The following is a 19,241-nucleotide window of genomic DNA, read 5'->3' on the forward strand; positions in this document are numbered from 1 at the left end:
TGAATGTGTAAATATAAGTAATAATAGTAAAAGTATGCTGACATTTACATACAGTACCAATCTTATTTGAGATGCATTTACTAGATCAGATTTCATTTTTGAATGAATCAATCAGGAGATTATATTTCATATTTCCTCATACTGTCCTGACAATATATCCATTTTTACTTGATCGAATGTTTCCATTTTATCAAGGATGTCTGCAAATTTCTTGAGGTCCTTGTTGCAATAGGGCACACCTGTTTTGAATTTAATTCAATATATTTTTGAGCATCACTATCAAATCTTCATTTTCAATTTATCAAAATTAATGTTTTCGCTTTTCATTGATTTATGTAAATGTTATAGTCGTATATTCTTCAGCATCACTTTCGATCTTTTTTTTATGTAGATGGATGTTCTGATACAACCTTGCTATTCTTGAGATTCTGATATATGTACAGGCACAACGGATAATTACAGATATTAATGATATGATCAAAACTGATGCAATGGCATAAAGTATGATTAGGCCTGTTAATTTTCGTTCATGTATAGAAATTTCTATTGGATAAGTGGATGTTGATAAGAGGTAGTCTGTAGCGTTCATAGAGGTTATAAGCCATACCATGTTTGTATGATCTGTTGATATTTGTGTTGTAATTGGTATGTTCGGACAGGAATCTTGTCCATGATATTCATTTTGAAACAAGACAGTATCATCACATTCACAGCTTGATTTATTTGCATTCAAAGCAAAATAGCAACAAAATGCCGGCTGTGATTCCCTGATGATAATATTCTGTTTCAATAAAGAGCCTCTCACAGCAGGGTCTGTTAAATGAGGCATTGATAAACCATTTTGATAGCATTCAATCTTTCCTGGAAGACTTTCAGCATCGGCTGTACAGTCTATTGTTACCCATCCTCTACTATAATATTCGTCCACAACACAACATGCCTTTTTAGGAGGGCAGTTTACCTCTAGGAAAATTCTTTGTATACCATCACCTAGTATGTCCCCATCCTTGTAGACAAACAAAACATATGTTCCTTGATCGTCTCTCATGAGCTCATTTATGGTAAGATCTAGAGAGCAGCTCCCATTGACAATCAGATTCTTAACCTGAAATCGCTGAGCCTGATTTGCAGGCAAAGACAGAGATGGCCCTTCTGTTGATCTGTAAAATGGCCGTCTGTTTGATTGTTGTAACGTAACTTCTGTACTATTACATGGATATGGGAAAATCAAGTTGGCTTCTTGACCTTGCATTAAGGATATTCCCTTAGCCTCATACGCATTAACAATGAGACAAAATATCAAAGTAATTAATTTTGTCATGGTGTCAGTTGCAAATGCAGCAATTCAGATTAAAGATAAAAATTGTAATCTTTGATTAAATCACACAATTTTGATGTACATGTAGAATTTAAATTACCGAAATGTAGGCTTGGTATAACATGTAACAAATTCAATTACAGTGGTTTACACACAAAAGAATTTAAATGGTAGTGTAACAGTTTTGAAGTTCTTATGATAACCTCCAAAATATGAAGATCAAACGACCCGTGCTCCAACCGGTTGCAACTAATCACAGGTATTCAGGTAGTGGAGTCACTTTTTTTCAGAGTAGCCTTGTATGAGAATTAAGTTCCTTTCCTAAAGATCGATGTCTGGTTAACTTGAGTTTCTTCTTGACTGTGCACTTCTATCAGCTTTAGATTCGTCCTGGTTATTGGATGCTTCAATTCAGATCAAAACTTACCAGTGCTAGAAGATCCGTGCAGACAGTGGCAGATAATCCTTGAATAAAAGTGTTTTTAAGAAAAATTCTTATAAAGTATAATTCTGAGCAAAAATTACTGTTGCATTTATGGTGAAGGTGAAACCAATGTCTCTTGATAAGATATATCCAGTCCTAGCTTATCAATTTTTAAAGTATATACGCTTGTATGAAATCAGAAAAGTTTGACTGACAAATGATTTATTTACCTTGTACAGTGCGCATCAAAAAAATTTTACACTTTGGAAAAACCCTGGGAATTAAAAAAATATATAACATGTGTGAAGTTTTTTCACATACTATATTGGGTTTGGGTCTCATCTATCCAATGAAAGTAAAAGGTTTGACAGAATCTTACACTTGAGTGAGCACTGCCCAACTTTGTAAAGCTCGCAGAAATCTGCGCAGAAATGCTTGTTTTCACGCTGAGCCAAGGGGAAAGGGTAAAATCAAACTTACCCTGTGAATAATTTCTCATTCATTTTCCTTGCACTTTTAGTCCATTGAAATAAAACGGATATATTTAAGCATTTTGTAACAATTTTGCCACCCATATTGAAATTTCAACACTTAGTAAGCACGACCTTTACAATTTTTGTGCCAGCTGGATCTGAGGACATAACTGAATCTGAACAAATATTTTATATCAGACATCTCCAGCATTTTTCACTAAGTTTTTTCATTTAAAGTGGGTTTACATTTCATTTTTCAAATAATACTTGTTATACTCCACACTTTTTCCAAGCTTGACAATGATTAACAAATTGAAAATCAAGCCAAAGCCATTTAATGTAAATCACACAGCTCAGTGTAAAGCAAATAACGTCACGATGGCCTCCGTGTTTGGGGGAGTGGGGTGGGGCGCAATGCACTCTTCCAAATATTTGGGCAAGGAAATAAGTTTTTAAAAAGGTAAAAGATATCTTCAAATCACTTTTACTAGGTAAATTCCACAAGTTCTTCATGATTATGGCCTACTTTAATTCGCATAACTATTTCAAAGTTCTGCGCAAATCATTTTCACTAACTTTTCAAAAGTAAGTGGTGCTCACTCAAGCGCAAATATTTTTCGACAGTTATATCGTCATTTGCTAAAATGGATATGTACCAATGTTGAAATGTGGAAATATCTTCAGAATATTACAAATGTCTAATTTTACAGGATTTTTTCTTAGTGTAAACTTTTTTTGATACGCACTGTATAATTCACATCTAAAATGAAATTATACAAAATGATGCACAGATGTAAATACATTGGTAGGTTTTGAGATAACTGTGAAACTGCAATAAATCCATGAGGCGCGCCGAGTGGGTTTATAGACTAGTTTCCATACCGTATCCTCTCTAGTCCTATACCGATACACGAACCAACCTGTGTATCATTTTGTTTTAGAGAATGGTGGATTTTTATTGCAAAAATCCTTATTTACAACACCGGACGCATGGCAAATTTACCAAAATCATGGTTGCCATTCTATCATACACATTGTGACTCTAAAGATTAAAGCTACTATATACTAACTGGGGTGAAAAAAATGAAATTCCATCTGAATAATGGTGGTTTAAGCCAAAATGTATTGTTTGATTCACAACAAATAATTACTGAAGCAAGATTTTTTGGAGAGCCTTTTTTTTTTGCTCTTTTGCAATTCTCATACAGGCTTGCTTTGAAAATGAGAAAAAAAAATATTCATTCATTCACAGTGAATTAGGATATATTTCTTACCCGGGCTTAAAGCTTTGTGGTTAAATGAAAAAGAAACGTTATCCTTCCTTGATCAAGAGATAACGATTATATAAGGATAAATCAAGAATTGAGCTGTACTTACTCTGTCATCGTTTATAATGGTCTATCAATGGCAGTGAAAAAAAATATTGTGCAATGCTGGCTGTTGTGAATGCCCTTTAACACAAAATTCACAGTTATCACAGAAACGATGCAAATTATAGTCGTCGGTTCTATGGATGGTCTCTTGTTCCTTTTAAGAAATATAAATAAATCTAAGTTTCAAGTTCAAGTTATCCAAATACATAGTTACAGATGAAGAAAATTGTGAAGATCGAAACCTGTCTGAGACTCAAATGTAAATGCTGGAACCGATGATAGTTGATTAAATTAGTCATTCGACAAAATGTGAACCTTGATACCATTTTTAAACGTGACATTAAATTACATCATCAGTGCTGTTTGAGTGTTGACTGTATTACTGACAGACACGACGTGACTTAGTGAAAAGTATCTACAAAATGCTTTTAACTCTATGATAATTGGCAAGTAAGTCATTTCTTTGTCAAAGCTTATGTAAAGGTCAAAATATTTTAACATTGTATCAAAAAAGTAATGTTCAGTGCTCTGTCTTAAAATTGTGTTCTCAAAGATGTGCAATTTTCAGATTTAGATTTTTTTTTCATTTCCGTTCAACAAAATATAATCGAAGTAACAATTTAACAGGGGCCGCGGAACGGTTTTCAAAGTGGGGGGGGGGGGCTGAGCCAAAAGTGGGGGGGGCTGAACATGCTAAAAATCACAATTGTATGGTCATTTTTGCGTTTTTGTACACGGTTTTGGAAAAAAGTGGGGGGGCTGAAGCCCCTCCAGCCCCCCCCCCCCCCGGTTCCGCGGCCCCTGCAATACGTATTCAAAATAACACAGAAATTTCGATGGTTATTTCATAACAAAATATTGAAGATGAACTTAAACAAAAACTATAGTGAACTGCAATTAATTTTGGCTATAAATAGAATATCGAACATGGACTTGCTATGAAAGGCAAAGCCTGTATGAAAATTCCCTAAACCTAGTTCAATACATGATTAAACAACTATATACTATGACGGACGGAAGACGTGCTTAAAACGTCGTAATCTACAAAATATCAGAGTAAAGCGGGTGCGAAACTTGAAAAAATTAAGAAAAAGTAATTTAAACAATGCAATGATAACAGCAATGGTTGTTGCAAGAATAAAACAATAAATAAACAGATAAAAATCAAACAAACAGGTAAATAGATATATGAATGAATGAATTGATTGATTGATTAATTAATTGATAGATTAATACATTCATTAATAGACAATTTTGTCAAACATTATATCCGTGAGATTAATGGTGTTAAACGCCAGAAGGGGTCATCATCATGGCCATCCATTTTTTTAGGTTAAGACGATTCCGATATCCTTAGGTCTGGTTGCTGTTTATGTATAGAAAACAAAATAATACCAAGACAATATAAACATTTCTGAGAGCTCACTTCTTCTTCTACATCTCCCTTTGTATACCCGTTTTGTTTTTCTGCTCTCTTATCCATCTGAATTCAAAACATGATGGATTTCGAAAATAGGTTTATAAGCCATAATGCTTTCAAGGCACGTACTAATGTAATAATTAAACACTCCATTATTTACATGCAATATCTTTTGTTTAATCTTATTTATTTTGGGGATATATTGTTTGCGCGCTTGAATTACATCGCAAAGTGACTTTGTTATCATTATAAACACAACACATGAACATGCTTGATTTTGAAGTTCATGATTAATATTAACTGAGTATGATAATATTTGTAAGATAAGAGGATTGGGGCATAGTCTTTCTGAGGGTGTGGGTGTTTTGGACTTTGGGTGAGCGGCTGATCACTTCCTTTCAGTCAGTTGCAATAATTCTCAGAAAGTCTATGCGTAGAGTAGGGCTTGTGCCATTACATCGGGTTATCGCGTTTACCCGATCATTCGAGAAAAAGGCCACTTAAATTCCCGAAATTTCTGGTCCAGTTTACCCAACCATTCTAGAATGTTGTTATAACTGTTTCGCAAAACAAAGGGTAAACTGGACACAACCTTTCATATGAAATGAAATAAGCACTTCTTCATGCTCTTCTTGGAATTAGCATTACTGTGAGGCATCCATGAAAAGGGTGGCAGAGATTGATTAAGTACTATCATTAAATTAAGCATAATTTCGTTAGATATGTTAGAAATCACAGCCAGAATGTAAGTAATTCAGGAGAGAATGTGATTTACAATCACCTAATTTTGTAAATTTTGTGATTTACTTCAATTTGTTATGATAAAAACAGAATGATATAAAAAAAAGTTACCTTTTTTTATTGATATCGACGACGGGTATTGCTTCATATCTGGATCTGGGCCATCTTTCTTCATACATAAAAAAGTGGCGTACTGAGAACCCCGCCCCCCCCCCCCTTTGAGGGGCCAGATATGAGGTGTCGGGCAAATTTAATTTATAACATTGCCAGAGAGAGAAGCAAGCAAGTGCAAACTTATATTTTCATTACAAGAATTACTGTGAGGCATCCACGAAAAGGGTGGCAGAGAATGATTAAGTACTATCATTAAATTAAGCATAATTTCGTCAGACATGTTAGAAATCACAGCCAGAATGTAAGTAATTCAGAAGAGAATATGATTTACAATCACCTAATTTTGTAAATTTTGTGATTTACTTCAATTTGTAATGATAAAAACAGAATGATGTATAAAAAGTTACCTTTTTTATATATCGACGACGGGTATTGCTTCTTATCTGGGCCATCTTTCTTCATACATAAAAAAGTGGCGGACGTCCCCCCCCCATTGAGGGGTCAGATATGAGGTGTCGGGCAAATTTATTTTATAACATTGCCAGAGATAGAAGCAAACGAGTGCAAACTTTTATATTTTCATTACAAGAATCAAACGTTGTTATCAGATTTTACATGACAGGCCTATTCAGAAAATGATATTGGGGCGTAATTTTTCAACCTTCTCTATTTCATTTTCTTGGACGTGATTTTTTTGGGGACATGCACCTCCAACCCCCCTCCCCCCCTTCTGTACGTGGCACATAAAATAGTTTTGTTTCACGGGTAAACATAGAAAATGGAATAGTGTTTTTATATTTTCTGAAGAATAAAGAAAATAAATTAATACTGTCTGATTAAGATATCATTTGGCTTGTAACATTCACTTGAAATGTAGCTCTATATTCTGGGATATTTTGATATGGAGAGAGGGCAAGGCAACCCTTATGTGATTTCATACGAAATGTGGAGATATTTTTAAGAGTTGCACTGCTCAGACCTCTCAATTTTTTTTTTTTCAATTTCAAAACTAAATTCTTTCTTCCTCTTACTTTATTCATCTTTCCTCTTTTGAACCCTCCCCATGGGCGGAAATTTGCCCCCAAAGGTAGGGGCCAGGGGCTAGAAACTTCGACAAGCACAAAAAAAGGGTTATCACCCAAAATGTAAGGTCATTTAGTAAAAAATACATGTATTATTTCGATTGTGAATGATTTTGTTTCTCCATCATAAAAGACCAAAGGGGGACATTCGATATCATGCACCCCTACTATTTTGGTATGGAGATCAAATGCAGGGGAGGACGCGTCCCCCTGTCCCCATGCGATTCCCGCCCTTGCAATTCCCCATTTAACTAGACTACTAGTATCCCTAAATTAGACCTCAAAAGAGCCAATCTGGAATAAAATTATTGGAAATGGTTTTCTAACTGATTTGAGTAGGTATGGGTGTCAACACTTACCAAAAAAAAGTTAGGAAGAATACGGGTTGGGGAAAGTGGTTTTTTTCAAGGTCAAAGGTCAATGACCTTTTCATATATACTGTATAATGGTATCTCTGAGATGGAAAGGCGCAGGTTGGTGATAATGGTGTCAAAATGCACAAATTTTTACCAGAATATAAAATAAAATAAAATTAAGTACCTAGCATGCACATTCACCGATAAAATTCAAGGTCAAAGCCTTTCAAAGGTCAATGACCTTTTTTACATTATATACCTGTACTGTATAATGGTATCTCTGAGATGATAAGGTACAGACTGGTGATCATGGTGTCGAAATGTACAGATTCTTACAAGAAGATAAAATAGAATAAATGTGAGTACCTAGAATGGACATTCACCAATAAAATTCAAGGTCAAAGCTTTCAAAAGGTCAATGACCTTTTAACATTATATATATATATATATATATCATGCTGTATAATGGTATCTCTGAGATGAAAAGGCAAAGGTTGGTGATCATGGTGTCAAAATGCACAGATTCTGATCAGAAGATCAAATAAAATAAAATTAAGGACATAGAATGCACATTCACCCATAAGATTTAAAGCCAAAGGTCAATGACCTTTTATACATTATATGCCATATTATATAATGGTATCTCAAAGATAAAACAGCGCAGGTTGGTGTTCTTGGTGTCAGAATACACAGATTCTCTACAGGAAGATTAAATAAAATGAAATTAAGTATCGACAAGGCACATTCACCCTTAAAATTCAAGACAAAGGTCAATGTCCTTTTTGACATTAGATAATAATAATGGTATCTCTGAGATAAAACAAGGCAGGTTAGTGATCTTGGTGCCAAAATGCAAAGATTTTTACAAAAAAGGTTAAACAACACCAAAATAAATATAAAGAATAAACTTTCACCCTTGAACTCCAAGATCAGATGAAAAAAATATATATGTGTGTGTGTGTGTATGATTTTTATTTTAAGTAGCAGCATTTAATGCATCATAATATATAAATCAATGTTGTTGGGTCTTTTCTTTCCAGCGATAGGCCACTCACCTCAATGCTGTAATAAATACTATTAACTATTAGCTTAATCTTTTGAAAATGGGTAGGATAGGTCTAACTCTCATGTCACAGCTAGCAGCATCTGAGAGCATTTCCAAACAGTAGAGGGATGATGATGAAGTGAAGGCCATCATTAGAGCTGCATGTACCTCAACTTCAACAAAGATGAATTCCCATATTATCATTAATTACCTCTCATTGGGAACTGCCAGAATCTCTTGAGACGCTAATGCTGCAGGACAAAACTTCATATCTGCTCTCTACTGTACGTCACTCATGTTGCTATTTCTGCTAGGTATCAGTTTGTACAAGGATCATATATTTGGTTCAGAATAACTGAGTGTTATCATGCACAAATCAGGCATATGATAATGAAATTCCAAAAAAAGGAGATAATAGCGTAAAAGTATACATCCATCGACCTAACAATACTCCTACAGCACCACGTCCAGTTCTTGAGAATCAAGCTATGCAACATATCAGTAATAATATAGACCCTGATCTGATATCCCTTGACAGAACATTATTAGGCTTTCATTGAATGGGCCAGATCAAAGTCCTGAAAATGTTAGGTTTTCAAGAGTTTCATTACTCTTTGCTGAAGTTGAGACACTTAACTTCGTTTACTATGACAAAAGCTGCAGCTCTAATGATTGTCCTTTTTTAATTCTTCATCATTGTCCCTGGCTATATGAAAATGTTCTTGGATGATGCTTGCCATTAGAGTTAGGCCTATCCTTTCCATTTACAGATTAAGTTATAGTTTATAGTATTGATTGTAGCATTTGAGGTTAGTGACCTATTGCTACAGAGAAATTAGTACCTTGATTAATTCATAAAATTCATATGTAAATGCTGCAACTTTAGACAACTTACCATTTTAAATTATATCATACATGATTTTTTTACACTTTTGGCAATGCATTACTACAATATATATTAAAAAGTGCTATTTGATCTCGATTTCACCTCGAACTTGTATTTTGACGTCATCATTGGTCAAGGAATCAACTATTGAATTTGTGTTCATTTTCCACACAGGTCAGTCTTTTCCCATCAGAATCACTATAAAACTACATGCCGCAATCAAGTTATCGACCTATTTACTTAAATTCCCTGAAGTTATTGATTGACTTCTAAGTTCTAACCCCTAAATATATTTTCCATGGCCATTATTTATCCTAATTTCAGAGTGAAATTATTGAATATCCAAGTTTTCATTACAAATAGGTTTATTTCTTTCTATAATTCAGAAATAAAATGTGAATATAATGAATTACTTTTTTGGGGGGGATCATGCATGGATGTATAAATATTTATTAACTTCTGACCTTTGACTTTGGATATCAAAGGTGAAGGGTTATTCTTTATGATTTTGTGCCTTTTCATCTTCTTGCAAAAATTGCTTTTTGACACCAAAATCACCAACATGCAGCATTTTATTTCAGAGATACCATTATAGCCTAGGGAAATAGGTCATTGACCTTTGACCTTGAACCTAATGGATTAATATGCATTCTGGGTACTTAATTTTATTTCATTTGATCTTCCTGTAAGAACCTCTGCATTTTGACACCAAGATCACCAACCTGCGATTTTTCATCTCAGAGATACCATTATACCGTATATAATGTAAACAGGTCATTGACCTTTGAATGGCTTTGACCTTGAATTTCATTGGTAAATGTGCACTCTAGGTACTTTATTTTATTTCATTTGATCTTTTTGTAAGAATCTTCATTTTGACACCAAGATCACCAACCTGCGCCTTTTCATCTCAGAGATACCATTGTACCGTATAATAAAAAGGGTCATTGACCTTTGAAAGGCTTTGGCCTTGAATTTCATTGGTGAATGAGCATTGTAGGTACTTGATTTGATCTTCATGTAAGAATCTGTGCATTTTGACACCAAGATCACCAACCTGCGTCTTTTCATCTCAGAGATACCATTATACCGTATATGGTATAGAATTTATAAAAAAAGGTCAATGACCTTTGAAAGGCTTTGACCTTGAATATTTTTGGTTAATGTGCATTCTGGGGACTTAATTTAATTTTATTTGATCTTCCTGTAAGAACCTCTGCATTTTGACACCAAGATCACCAACCTGTGCCTCTTCATCTCAGAGATACCATTATACCGTAAATGGTATATAAAGTAAAAAAAGGTCATTGACCTTTGAAAGGCTTTGACCTTGAATTTCATCGGTGAATGAGCATTGTAGGTACTTGATTTGATTTTATTTGATCTTCTTGTAAGAATCTGTGCATTTTGACACCATGATCACCAACCTATAATATTTTAGCTGGGAGATGCCATGATACAGTATATTTAAAAAGGTCATTGACCTTTGACCTTGAAAAAAAGCACTTTCCCCAACCCGTATTCTTCCTAACTTTTTTTTGGTAAATGTTGACACCCGTACCTACTCAAATCAGTCAAAAAACCATTTCCAATAATTTTATTCCAGATGGTTACTAATTATGGGATACTATACTTGCGGCTTGCCCCCATCGCCACTCCTCCCCTGAGGCTTGATTGATTTGATTTGCACATAATATCGCGCATGTATTACGATCGATGGCCATCTGGACGATATTTATGATCGATAGACATAACATACCGTAATGGTGAAAAGAAAGTGGGACTTGGAGAGAGTGATGAAGAATGGCCGGAAATGCATTTCATATGGAGGTTCTTACTAAAAGCATCAATGAGCTTCAACAAGGTAATTAATGTATATTATTTTAAGAAATTTATTGTCTGTATCTCGTGGTTTTATTTTTTTAAATTTGATATCTTTGTTAGATTGTGAAGTACCGGTAGACGAGAGGGTTACGTTGACTCCTCGACCTCATCTCCCTGTCCCAGCCCGGCCGGCGGGGCGGCTTGTCCATCGGTTGTGGCTCAGTCATATTGATGACCTGGGCTGTGGCTGTGAGACTGCATTTGATTTTGATTTAACCCAGGAAACGACCGTGTATTTACCCATACTCGCGGGACTAGGGTAGATAATGGTCAAAATATCTAGCAAAATAAATTGTGAAAATGGAAATTATGCACTTACCACGATTATTTATGACGGATGAAGTCAGAACAAGAAGGTCTAGGCCTAGGCCTATATAGTATTATGAATGATATGATTGTGGGCTGTGTGTGGCAGTATCCTTAATATCGAGGCACAGATACCGTACCTCAAACAAAAGTTCTCTCCTTCTACCCCAGTCTCGATCGGCCATTTTGTAATGAATTTTGAAAGAATTAGGAGAGGTATCACGACAGAACTTTTTGGGGTTTTTTTTTGAGGTTCCAGTCTCTGCCTCGATGTCAAGATGCTGCCACATGATTGATAGAACTTCATCCATATAATCGTGGTAAGCACATAATTTCTGTTTTCACAATTTATATTGCTAGATATTTTGACCATAATCTACCCTGGTCCTGTGAGTATGGGTAAATACAGAGACCGAAGTTGTAGCTCGATCTGTACAGGAACTCAATGGCCATGTTTATGTATGAAAATGGAAGTGAATTTGCGCGACAGCTGAAGTAATACCCCTTTCATAAACCCAATTACTATGAATTAGGCGGCTAATAGCAGCATAATTTGGTCGTAAAATTGGAGGAGGACAAGAGTTATCCGCATTACTCTGATGCTGCTATTATCCGCATAATAGCGGCATCGGGATAAGATTTTGAGTTTATGAACGCATTTCCAAATAATGCGGATAATTGCCATGGTGCGGTCACAAGGTCACCCTTTTCCAACACAACCGCATCAGAGGGGGTGTGTCCAGTTGTCATGGCGATTATCCGCCTTTTTCAGGACGGGCGCTCGTAAAAATAATGCTTATTTTCGGAGTTTATGAACGCAATTTTTATTGAATTATCCGCATTACTCTTAGGCGGCTAATTGGAGGATAGGTTTATGAAAAGGGTATAAGTTACTGTTTTTTCCCCTTTTAAGTTTATTTTTCTCTGTTTTGGTGCATTTCCAGGCCAAAACGGAATAATGATCTTTATGAAATAAATATTTTTATGAAATAAAGACAAAAATCAATGAGCCCTGTTGGGTGGATTTTGCATTTTTACCCCTCCCCCCCTCCTAGTGTAGTGGTGGTGGCTGCACGATAGTGAGCCGTCTGTGTACGAGGAGAAATTTTTTAAAAAATTAAAATGTTAAAAAAAGCTCCTCAAAACAGATGGCTGCCAGCAGTCTAGGCTACTAGGCATCTGAGCCTGAGAAGTGAGGTCTGGCCGAGGTCGAGGCCTGGCCCTGATTTAAAATTAGCTAAAATCTGTTTGCTCGTTCCCAGTAGTACAGACTACTTCTAGAATCTACTACAGTCCAGACACAGTTGGATCTCCTTACATGTAGACTCATGTACTATTAAACCTTACAATAGTAGATAACTGAGGCTGAGTGTCATAAACTGAAGATTAAAGATGAATTCTTTAATATTCCACAAGTTCGCTTGGTATTGGTTCTTTTGTTTTTAGGAATAAATGTGTCAAAATATTCAAATATAAGCAAAATATATGCACTTTAACAAATGCTGCCTGTCAAATAAGAGTGAAAAAAGTGCCCTTACTTTGGAATCATTCACACACACACTTCCTGGATTTTCTTGGAAGGGGGATGTATTAAACCCTCTGGATTTGTGAGAAATGCCTAAAATTTAGCACGATTCCCCGGTTGACTCCGAGTTTTTAATGAATATCTGTCTTCTTTACTGCAGATGGAAATGTTACGGTTGCAAGTCTTCTTTGATAGAATCATTCATGCAGATACCTTCATGAAATACTTTATGTGCTGACATACCGTAATATGGGATACCAGGCACACCATACGTAAATGATGAAATTGCAATAAATTTCATGAGTGACTTGATTGTATGAATGTTAACACTCTCAAACTCTTTTCTCTTTCTGGATTAGAGAAAGCAAGGAATGAACAGAAACTGCGGGAGGTGAGGAGCAAACGGAAAGCCTTGACCAAAAAATTTGAGAGCTGTGAGTATTTTTTGTGTTACTTCAAAATCTCAGTTTATATTAAGCCTGGAAATCAGCACTGCCAAAATTGAGGATATCTTGCAGTCACAATTTATTTGAAGGAAAGAAATATTACTAGATCTGTGATAGTTGTGTAGTGAATTAAGTTAATACACAAAAAACAATCCTACTTCCTAGAGCAACACATAGATTAAAATGATAATGCATAAACAAGTGAAGGGTTGACTGAATGCATCATGATATAGTTTCAAACATAGGACACTTAATTGGAATTGTTTGATCATGCCTGTCATTTGGTGTATAAAATATAAAGTACATCTTAAAGCATTGATCATAAAGTCATAATACCCATGAGGAAATAAATGAAGTCAGTGTATAAAATAAAGTAATCATGAGAAGCAAAATAAAAAATTCTCATAAGGTTTGAGTTTTTTTTAAATTCAATATTGTACAGTTCAAATATGTATAATGGGAAAAGAATGATATCTTACTTATTTTGGAAGTATCATAAATTTTTCTTGTCTCCTTTATGACTGATAAAGCTGCTGCAAGGCATAACCAGTTGGAAGAGAAAATCTCAAAGTTAAACGAGACCTTGAAGATAGCACAACATAAAGTTCTACAATCTCAGACTGAATTGGACGGGTAAGAAGAGAAAAATAATGAATCATGCTGGATTGTTATCAATATTACAGACTTGTTTTAAACAAAAGACAAATGAATTGAACTTAATCTGTTCATTGTGTGCAATATTATAGATTATGTAGTTTATCACCTGTGATGCTGTATATGCTTTGCCATTTTTGACAGTCATTTTGCTAAATAATTGTTTATTTTCATAAATGTGGGAAATTTTATTCAATTCAATTCAAAATCACTGTCATCATAATATAATTATTTACCTTTACATCTACAGTTACTGTACATACTATTATTGTTATAATATTGGGAATCATTTTAGCTTTGTATTACTGTTTGTGCATTTTCCCTTGAACATGGAAATAGATTTGATATAATCAATTCAAAATCACTATCGTTATTTTCAGAATTATTGAAATTATTACATTTTTTATACCCGATTTTATAATCATCTGATGTGAAGTGAATTTATATTCCTCTGTATTTTTCCCATTACATTTACTTTATGATTTCTAAATGAACTTGTACATTTGTTTATCAATTTACATACAGTCAGCTGAATTCAAATACCATGGTTCAAGCACAAGTACAGCACATAGAAGAGGCAATAAAGGATACCAAAGAACAACACACCAAAGACATGTAATTTATCTTGCTTTAACCAACTTAATAAGGGGGCTGTCACAACTGGACATTTAAGCCAGCATATAATTATGCTGACATACTGTATGGTGTGGCTGGTCATTTTGTCCTTTCATTCTCTGTTGATATCAAGCCATTTTCTCCTTTCATCTTATTTGTTGGTATAAATCATTCCATTCATGAAATCAAGGATTGGACAAGTGCCTACCAATGACAGCTTCCCCATAAAAGCATTCTTTAGATTTTGTCAAGTTTTGTAGTAGTATTTCAAAAGTGAGTGTAGATGAATAAGGTGTAGAAAACTCATGTATAATTTTTTATCAAGATTGGAGGTCTGTTCACCAATGATACATTCCCCTCAATTCTCTACCCATTTTCCCTCTCCTCCCTGCTATCCCGTACCCCCCCCCCCTCCACCTTTCATTCCCTCAAACCTCCCCCTTCTCTAACCCATTTCTCTGTAGCGAGAATTTTTAAAAGAGCAATAATAAGTTTGAGCCTTCATCATTATTTTATGCCAGAGGTCATAGTAGTAGTTCCACATCAGGGGTAGATAGTTTCATATCTCATATTGGTGAATTTAGAAGGTTACTTGGTCTACATGCAGTTCATGTACTTCTCAGACCAGGGGTGGATCCAGTTTGTTTTTTTAAGGGTGCATTTATCCAAGGAAAAATTTTACAAAGCAAAAAAAAGGGAGGCTTTAACCAAAAATTAGGGGGATTTCATCCACGAAGAAATTTGACAAGCAAAAAAAAAGGTCTTCACTTTCAAAGGGGGGGGGGGCACACTTCTTTTGTAACTGCATTTTTGCACTACAAATATTAATTGTGTCTCTCAAAAGGGGGGAGGCACAGGCTGGCTGTGCCCCTCCCCCAACCTGAATTCGCCAGATTTTCAGCTTTTCCCTGAAACATGAATTGATTTCTTAACTTTGAAAGCTAATCAAAATGTTTAAGCAATTGAATATAAATCATGGCTTTTTTTTTCTTGTCTCGCAGAGAGGACTTTGAAGAACATCTTTCACAAATGGCCGACAAGTTTCATCGCTCAAGACATTTCTATGTAAGTTAGTTCTCCTTGCTTTCTTTACTTTGAACATGACACTGTTTACACAAATAGAATAAATTCTAATTTAAGAAGATATTCCTTACATTTAAGTTTTCCTCCCACTCTCTCCTTTTCTTTACTTTAAAAGGTGAATTGTTAAAGGTATCATAATAGCATTTACAACAAACATGGTAACCTACATAACTCCTTAATTCTGTTTCATAAAACTTGTAATAATAACCAGAGTAACATGGACTGTCAAAAGATAAAGATTGTGAATCTTATTAGTAAATCAAGATTTAACTCTGTTGAATCAATTAATTTCTAGTATGGACTGCTACAGTTTATTACCTTTATCAGTATAATGAATTCATGATAATGATGACTCATGTTTAATGAATTCAATATCCATGCCAAAGAATTGATTAACATCCATTTACTTATGTGAATCATCATCATTCCAAACAATAATCAATTTGTGCGTATTTCACTGAAAAATTATACTTTCTGAGTTGTAACTGACACTCCACATTCTCGGATTAACTTCATCAATATCATGACAAGAATATCAATCTTTTTGGGGGGTGGTTTGCTGGAATGAATTTAGCTTCACATTTTTATTAATTACCCATTATAGAACATGATCCTGTTACAGAATTCTGCATATTCCAATTAATCCTTTCAAAAATCTGATTTAAAATTTTGTTATAAATCTATTTATTAAAATATATTTTTGATTTTCCAGACAGATGAGTCTCTTTTGAATGAAATTGAGCTGATGAAACAAAAGGCACAAGAACTTGATAAAGAAGGTAAATATCTTAAAATATTAGGATAAAATGTACTTTATCTACATGTAAACCACTTTGTCTTCATAAGTGTTGAAAAAAACAATTATCTCTAATTTTTCATGAAGTTGTGGGCTCAGGATCACAAATTTCTTCCATCTGGATGCCAGTTATTTCATTTTATCACTTTCATATCTGTTTTGATAGCAATGTTTTACAGAAATCAACCTAATATTTGCACAAGTTCCTTCAATTGTAATGTTTGTATTGGACCCATGTTCAGTTTAGTTGCTTCTTTCCATCACCTACATGTTCTTTAAAAAATATTGCATAGCACTTCCCCTCGCCCAGCCCTACCTGTGGCGAAAAATAGGATTTTCTGCTTTGAAATAGGGTTTTTCAGAGAAAATGGTAGAATTATGGTCCTATTAGGTTGACAGCTCTGATTTGATTTTAATGACGAGTGGCACTATTGCATTTGCTTTAGGGATTGCATGTTGAAACTTCTTTTGTCTTGAATTTTGTCTTGAATTTTGTCTTTAAGTGGCAGCTGTAAAGACAGAAAGTGAGAAGAAGAAACAGCACATTTCAGAATTGCAAGAGTCACTCAAACAAACCAAAGCAAAACAGGAAGAGCAAGGACTGTTGGCAAATGTGCAGAGAGAAGTCATGTACGTGTTGGTATCTAGTATCGACATTAATGTAAAAAAGTAAATAAATGAACGTGATAATGAAGGGACCCAGGGAGAGAAGCCGGGGGAAAGGGGGGGGGGATCTGTCATTAGAAGGTGGACACAATGCTTGCACATGAACTTTCAAAATGTACCCTTAAACAAGTAATCATCATTCAACCTTGTATACCAATTAAGTACTTTTCAGTTCCCCTACCCTAGTTTGATGATAGGGTGAATATGTATACTCGCATATCCTGGGTTGTAATGTATATCTTTTTCCCTGATATATTTTTTTTTTTAATCCTTTAACTGTATGCATGTACATTGCCCAACCATGAAAAAAAAAACAATTTACGTGCTTTTGTGTAAAAGCCTGGGGTCCAGTCCACCTTGTGATGGCAACCCCCCCCCCTCGGGAGCAGAGGGAGAGATGGAGGAAGAGAGGGAGGGGATGACTGGTGAGAATAAGATTTATCAACATAAAGAGAGATGGGGGTGGTGGTTAAAGCTTGAGAGAGAAAAGAAAGAGCAAGAGCCTAGAAATGAATTTTGTGTTATCCCACCCAGATGATTGAATGCCATTCTTCTTTTTCTCTGTAATTCTCCATGCAGGTCCATGTTGACTGCTGAAAATGAGAGAATTGAGAACTTCAGACTAGGCCTGTTGGAGAGAAAGGAGGAGGTTGATAGCGTTCTGGAGAAGCTTAGGCAGTGGAAACCACCTCATGAAGTCACTCAAGAGGAATGAGGAATGTCATTGTAATCAAATTTAAAGGGACTATTCAAAGTTGTTATATCTCTGAAAATCCTGCCCTGTAAAATAAAGAACTACCAAAAATCGTGTCCTTGAAAGGACGATCATGAGTCCATCACCCAAACACTTATCACGTTCAAGCTTGTCTGAAGAATTTTCTCCTGTTTTTATTTGATGGTTCACGAACATCACTGACAGCAGTCATCAATTCAGAGCTGTGAACTTGCAGCTGCTTAACTCCTCACCTACTTTAAACAAGTGTTCCAGGTAGAAAGCCTATGGTAATTTCAAATTCAGTCAGTTGGTTAAATCACTTCATAAAGACCTACCATCATTAGAAACAGCGGTTGCATATTAAGACATCCATTGCTATCTTCGGTCGAGCAGCTAACCTACATTTATTTTTCCAGCATTCAACACTTTTCGGGGAAATGATTTTTTCAACAAACTCTCGGGATGAAATGAATATGAATATTTTGTATGTCTACAAATATGGAATTATATTGATTCACTTAATCTGGACTATGAAAATATTTAACCATCGAGAGAATATTTAGTGTAAGCTGCCTAAAACTTATAACATTCCACTGAATGCATATTTTATCATTATCCTTGACTTTTAAAAACAGGAAATGTAGAGCACTTTATGTGGTTTCTAGAATATTAGAAATACAGGCTACATGGGTAGTGTATTAGTATTTACAATTTCATTTTCCTAACCCCCTTTTTCCCCAATTGTAGTGATGACGTCCCAATTCAAAGTAGCAGTTCAATTGTTATCTATAAATCACAATAGATCCCTTTTTCACAAATTTTTACAACTCATACAGAGGAACATAAAAAAAAAATTTCTAAAGTCTAATTCAATCAGCTTTCACTCATCGAATTGTTTTCTTCTGCCCTCTTTCATAGTTTCAAAAATGAGAATATAGCTCATAATGAATTGGCGATGTAGAAAGTTACTGTTTTTGCACGCTGAATTAATTTTTGGGAGATAATAATGATTGTTTCCATGTTATTTAATTCAAGCTATCCATATTGCACCATTTATACTTATTGTTATATAGATGTTATCCAAGAACTGTTGCATTTTATTAGCTTATCTAATTTGAAGTTAGGGGACAAAATTTATCATTAAAATTGTTGATTTTAATTGTACGAATGTGCAAAATTGCAACATCAGCATGCAAAGGATTGATGATTTTGTAATGTCGGTTAATTTTGAATTTATAAAGTGTAAGTCCCAAGTAAAACAACTTCTATGGGAGAACCATGCAGCACACTATTGCAAAGGGAATTATTTTTTATTTCTG

At 34.9% G+C, this 19,241-nt stretch overlaps 2 protein-coding genes across 2 annotated transcripts; one reads left to right on the forward strand and one right to left on the reverse strand.

The window, feature by feature from the left end:
* Positions 1-383: 383 nt before the first annotated feature.
* LOC121430204 lies at positions 384-1,321 on the reverse strand. The gene is made up of 2 exons (XM_041627483.1): positions 608-1,321; positions 384-428 (listed from the first exon to the last, which is right to left on the reverse strand). Exons 1-2 carry the CDS (start codon positions 1,319-1,321, stop codon positions 384-386), a joined length of 759 nt encoding a protein of 252 aa, XP_041483417.1.
* Positions 1,322-10,996: 9,675 nt separating this feature from the next.
* LOC121430127 (leucine zipper putative tumor suppressor 2 homolog) lies at positions 10,997-18,214 on the forward strand. The gene is made up of 8 exons (XM_041627406.1): positions 10,997-11,096; positions 13,307-13,381; positions 13,924-14,026; positions 14,573-14,662; positions 15,664-15,727; positions 16,458-16,524; positions 17,045-17,171; positions 17,787-18,214. Exons 1-8 carry the CDS (start codon positions 11,036-11,038, stop codon positions 17,920-17,922), a joined length of 723 nt encoding a protein of 240 aa, XP_041483340.1. The 5' UTR covers positions 10,997-11,035; the 3' UTR covers positions 17,923-18,214.
* Positions 18,215-19,241: the final 1,027 nt, after the last annotated feature.

This window comes from Lytechinus variegatus, chromosome 16 (genome assembly GCF_018143015.1).
Source record: "Lytechinus variegatus isolate NC3 chromosome 16, Lvar_3.0, whole genome shotgun sequence".
Lineage (NCBI taxonomy): Eukaryota > Metazoa > Echinodermata > Echinoidea > Temnopleuroida > Toxopneustidae > Lytechinus > Lytechinus variegatus.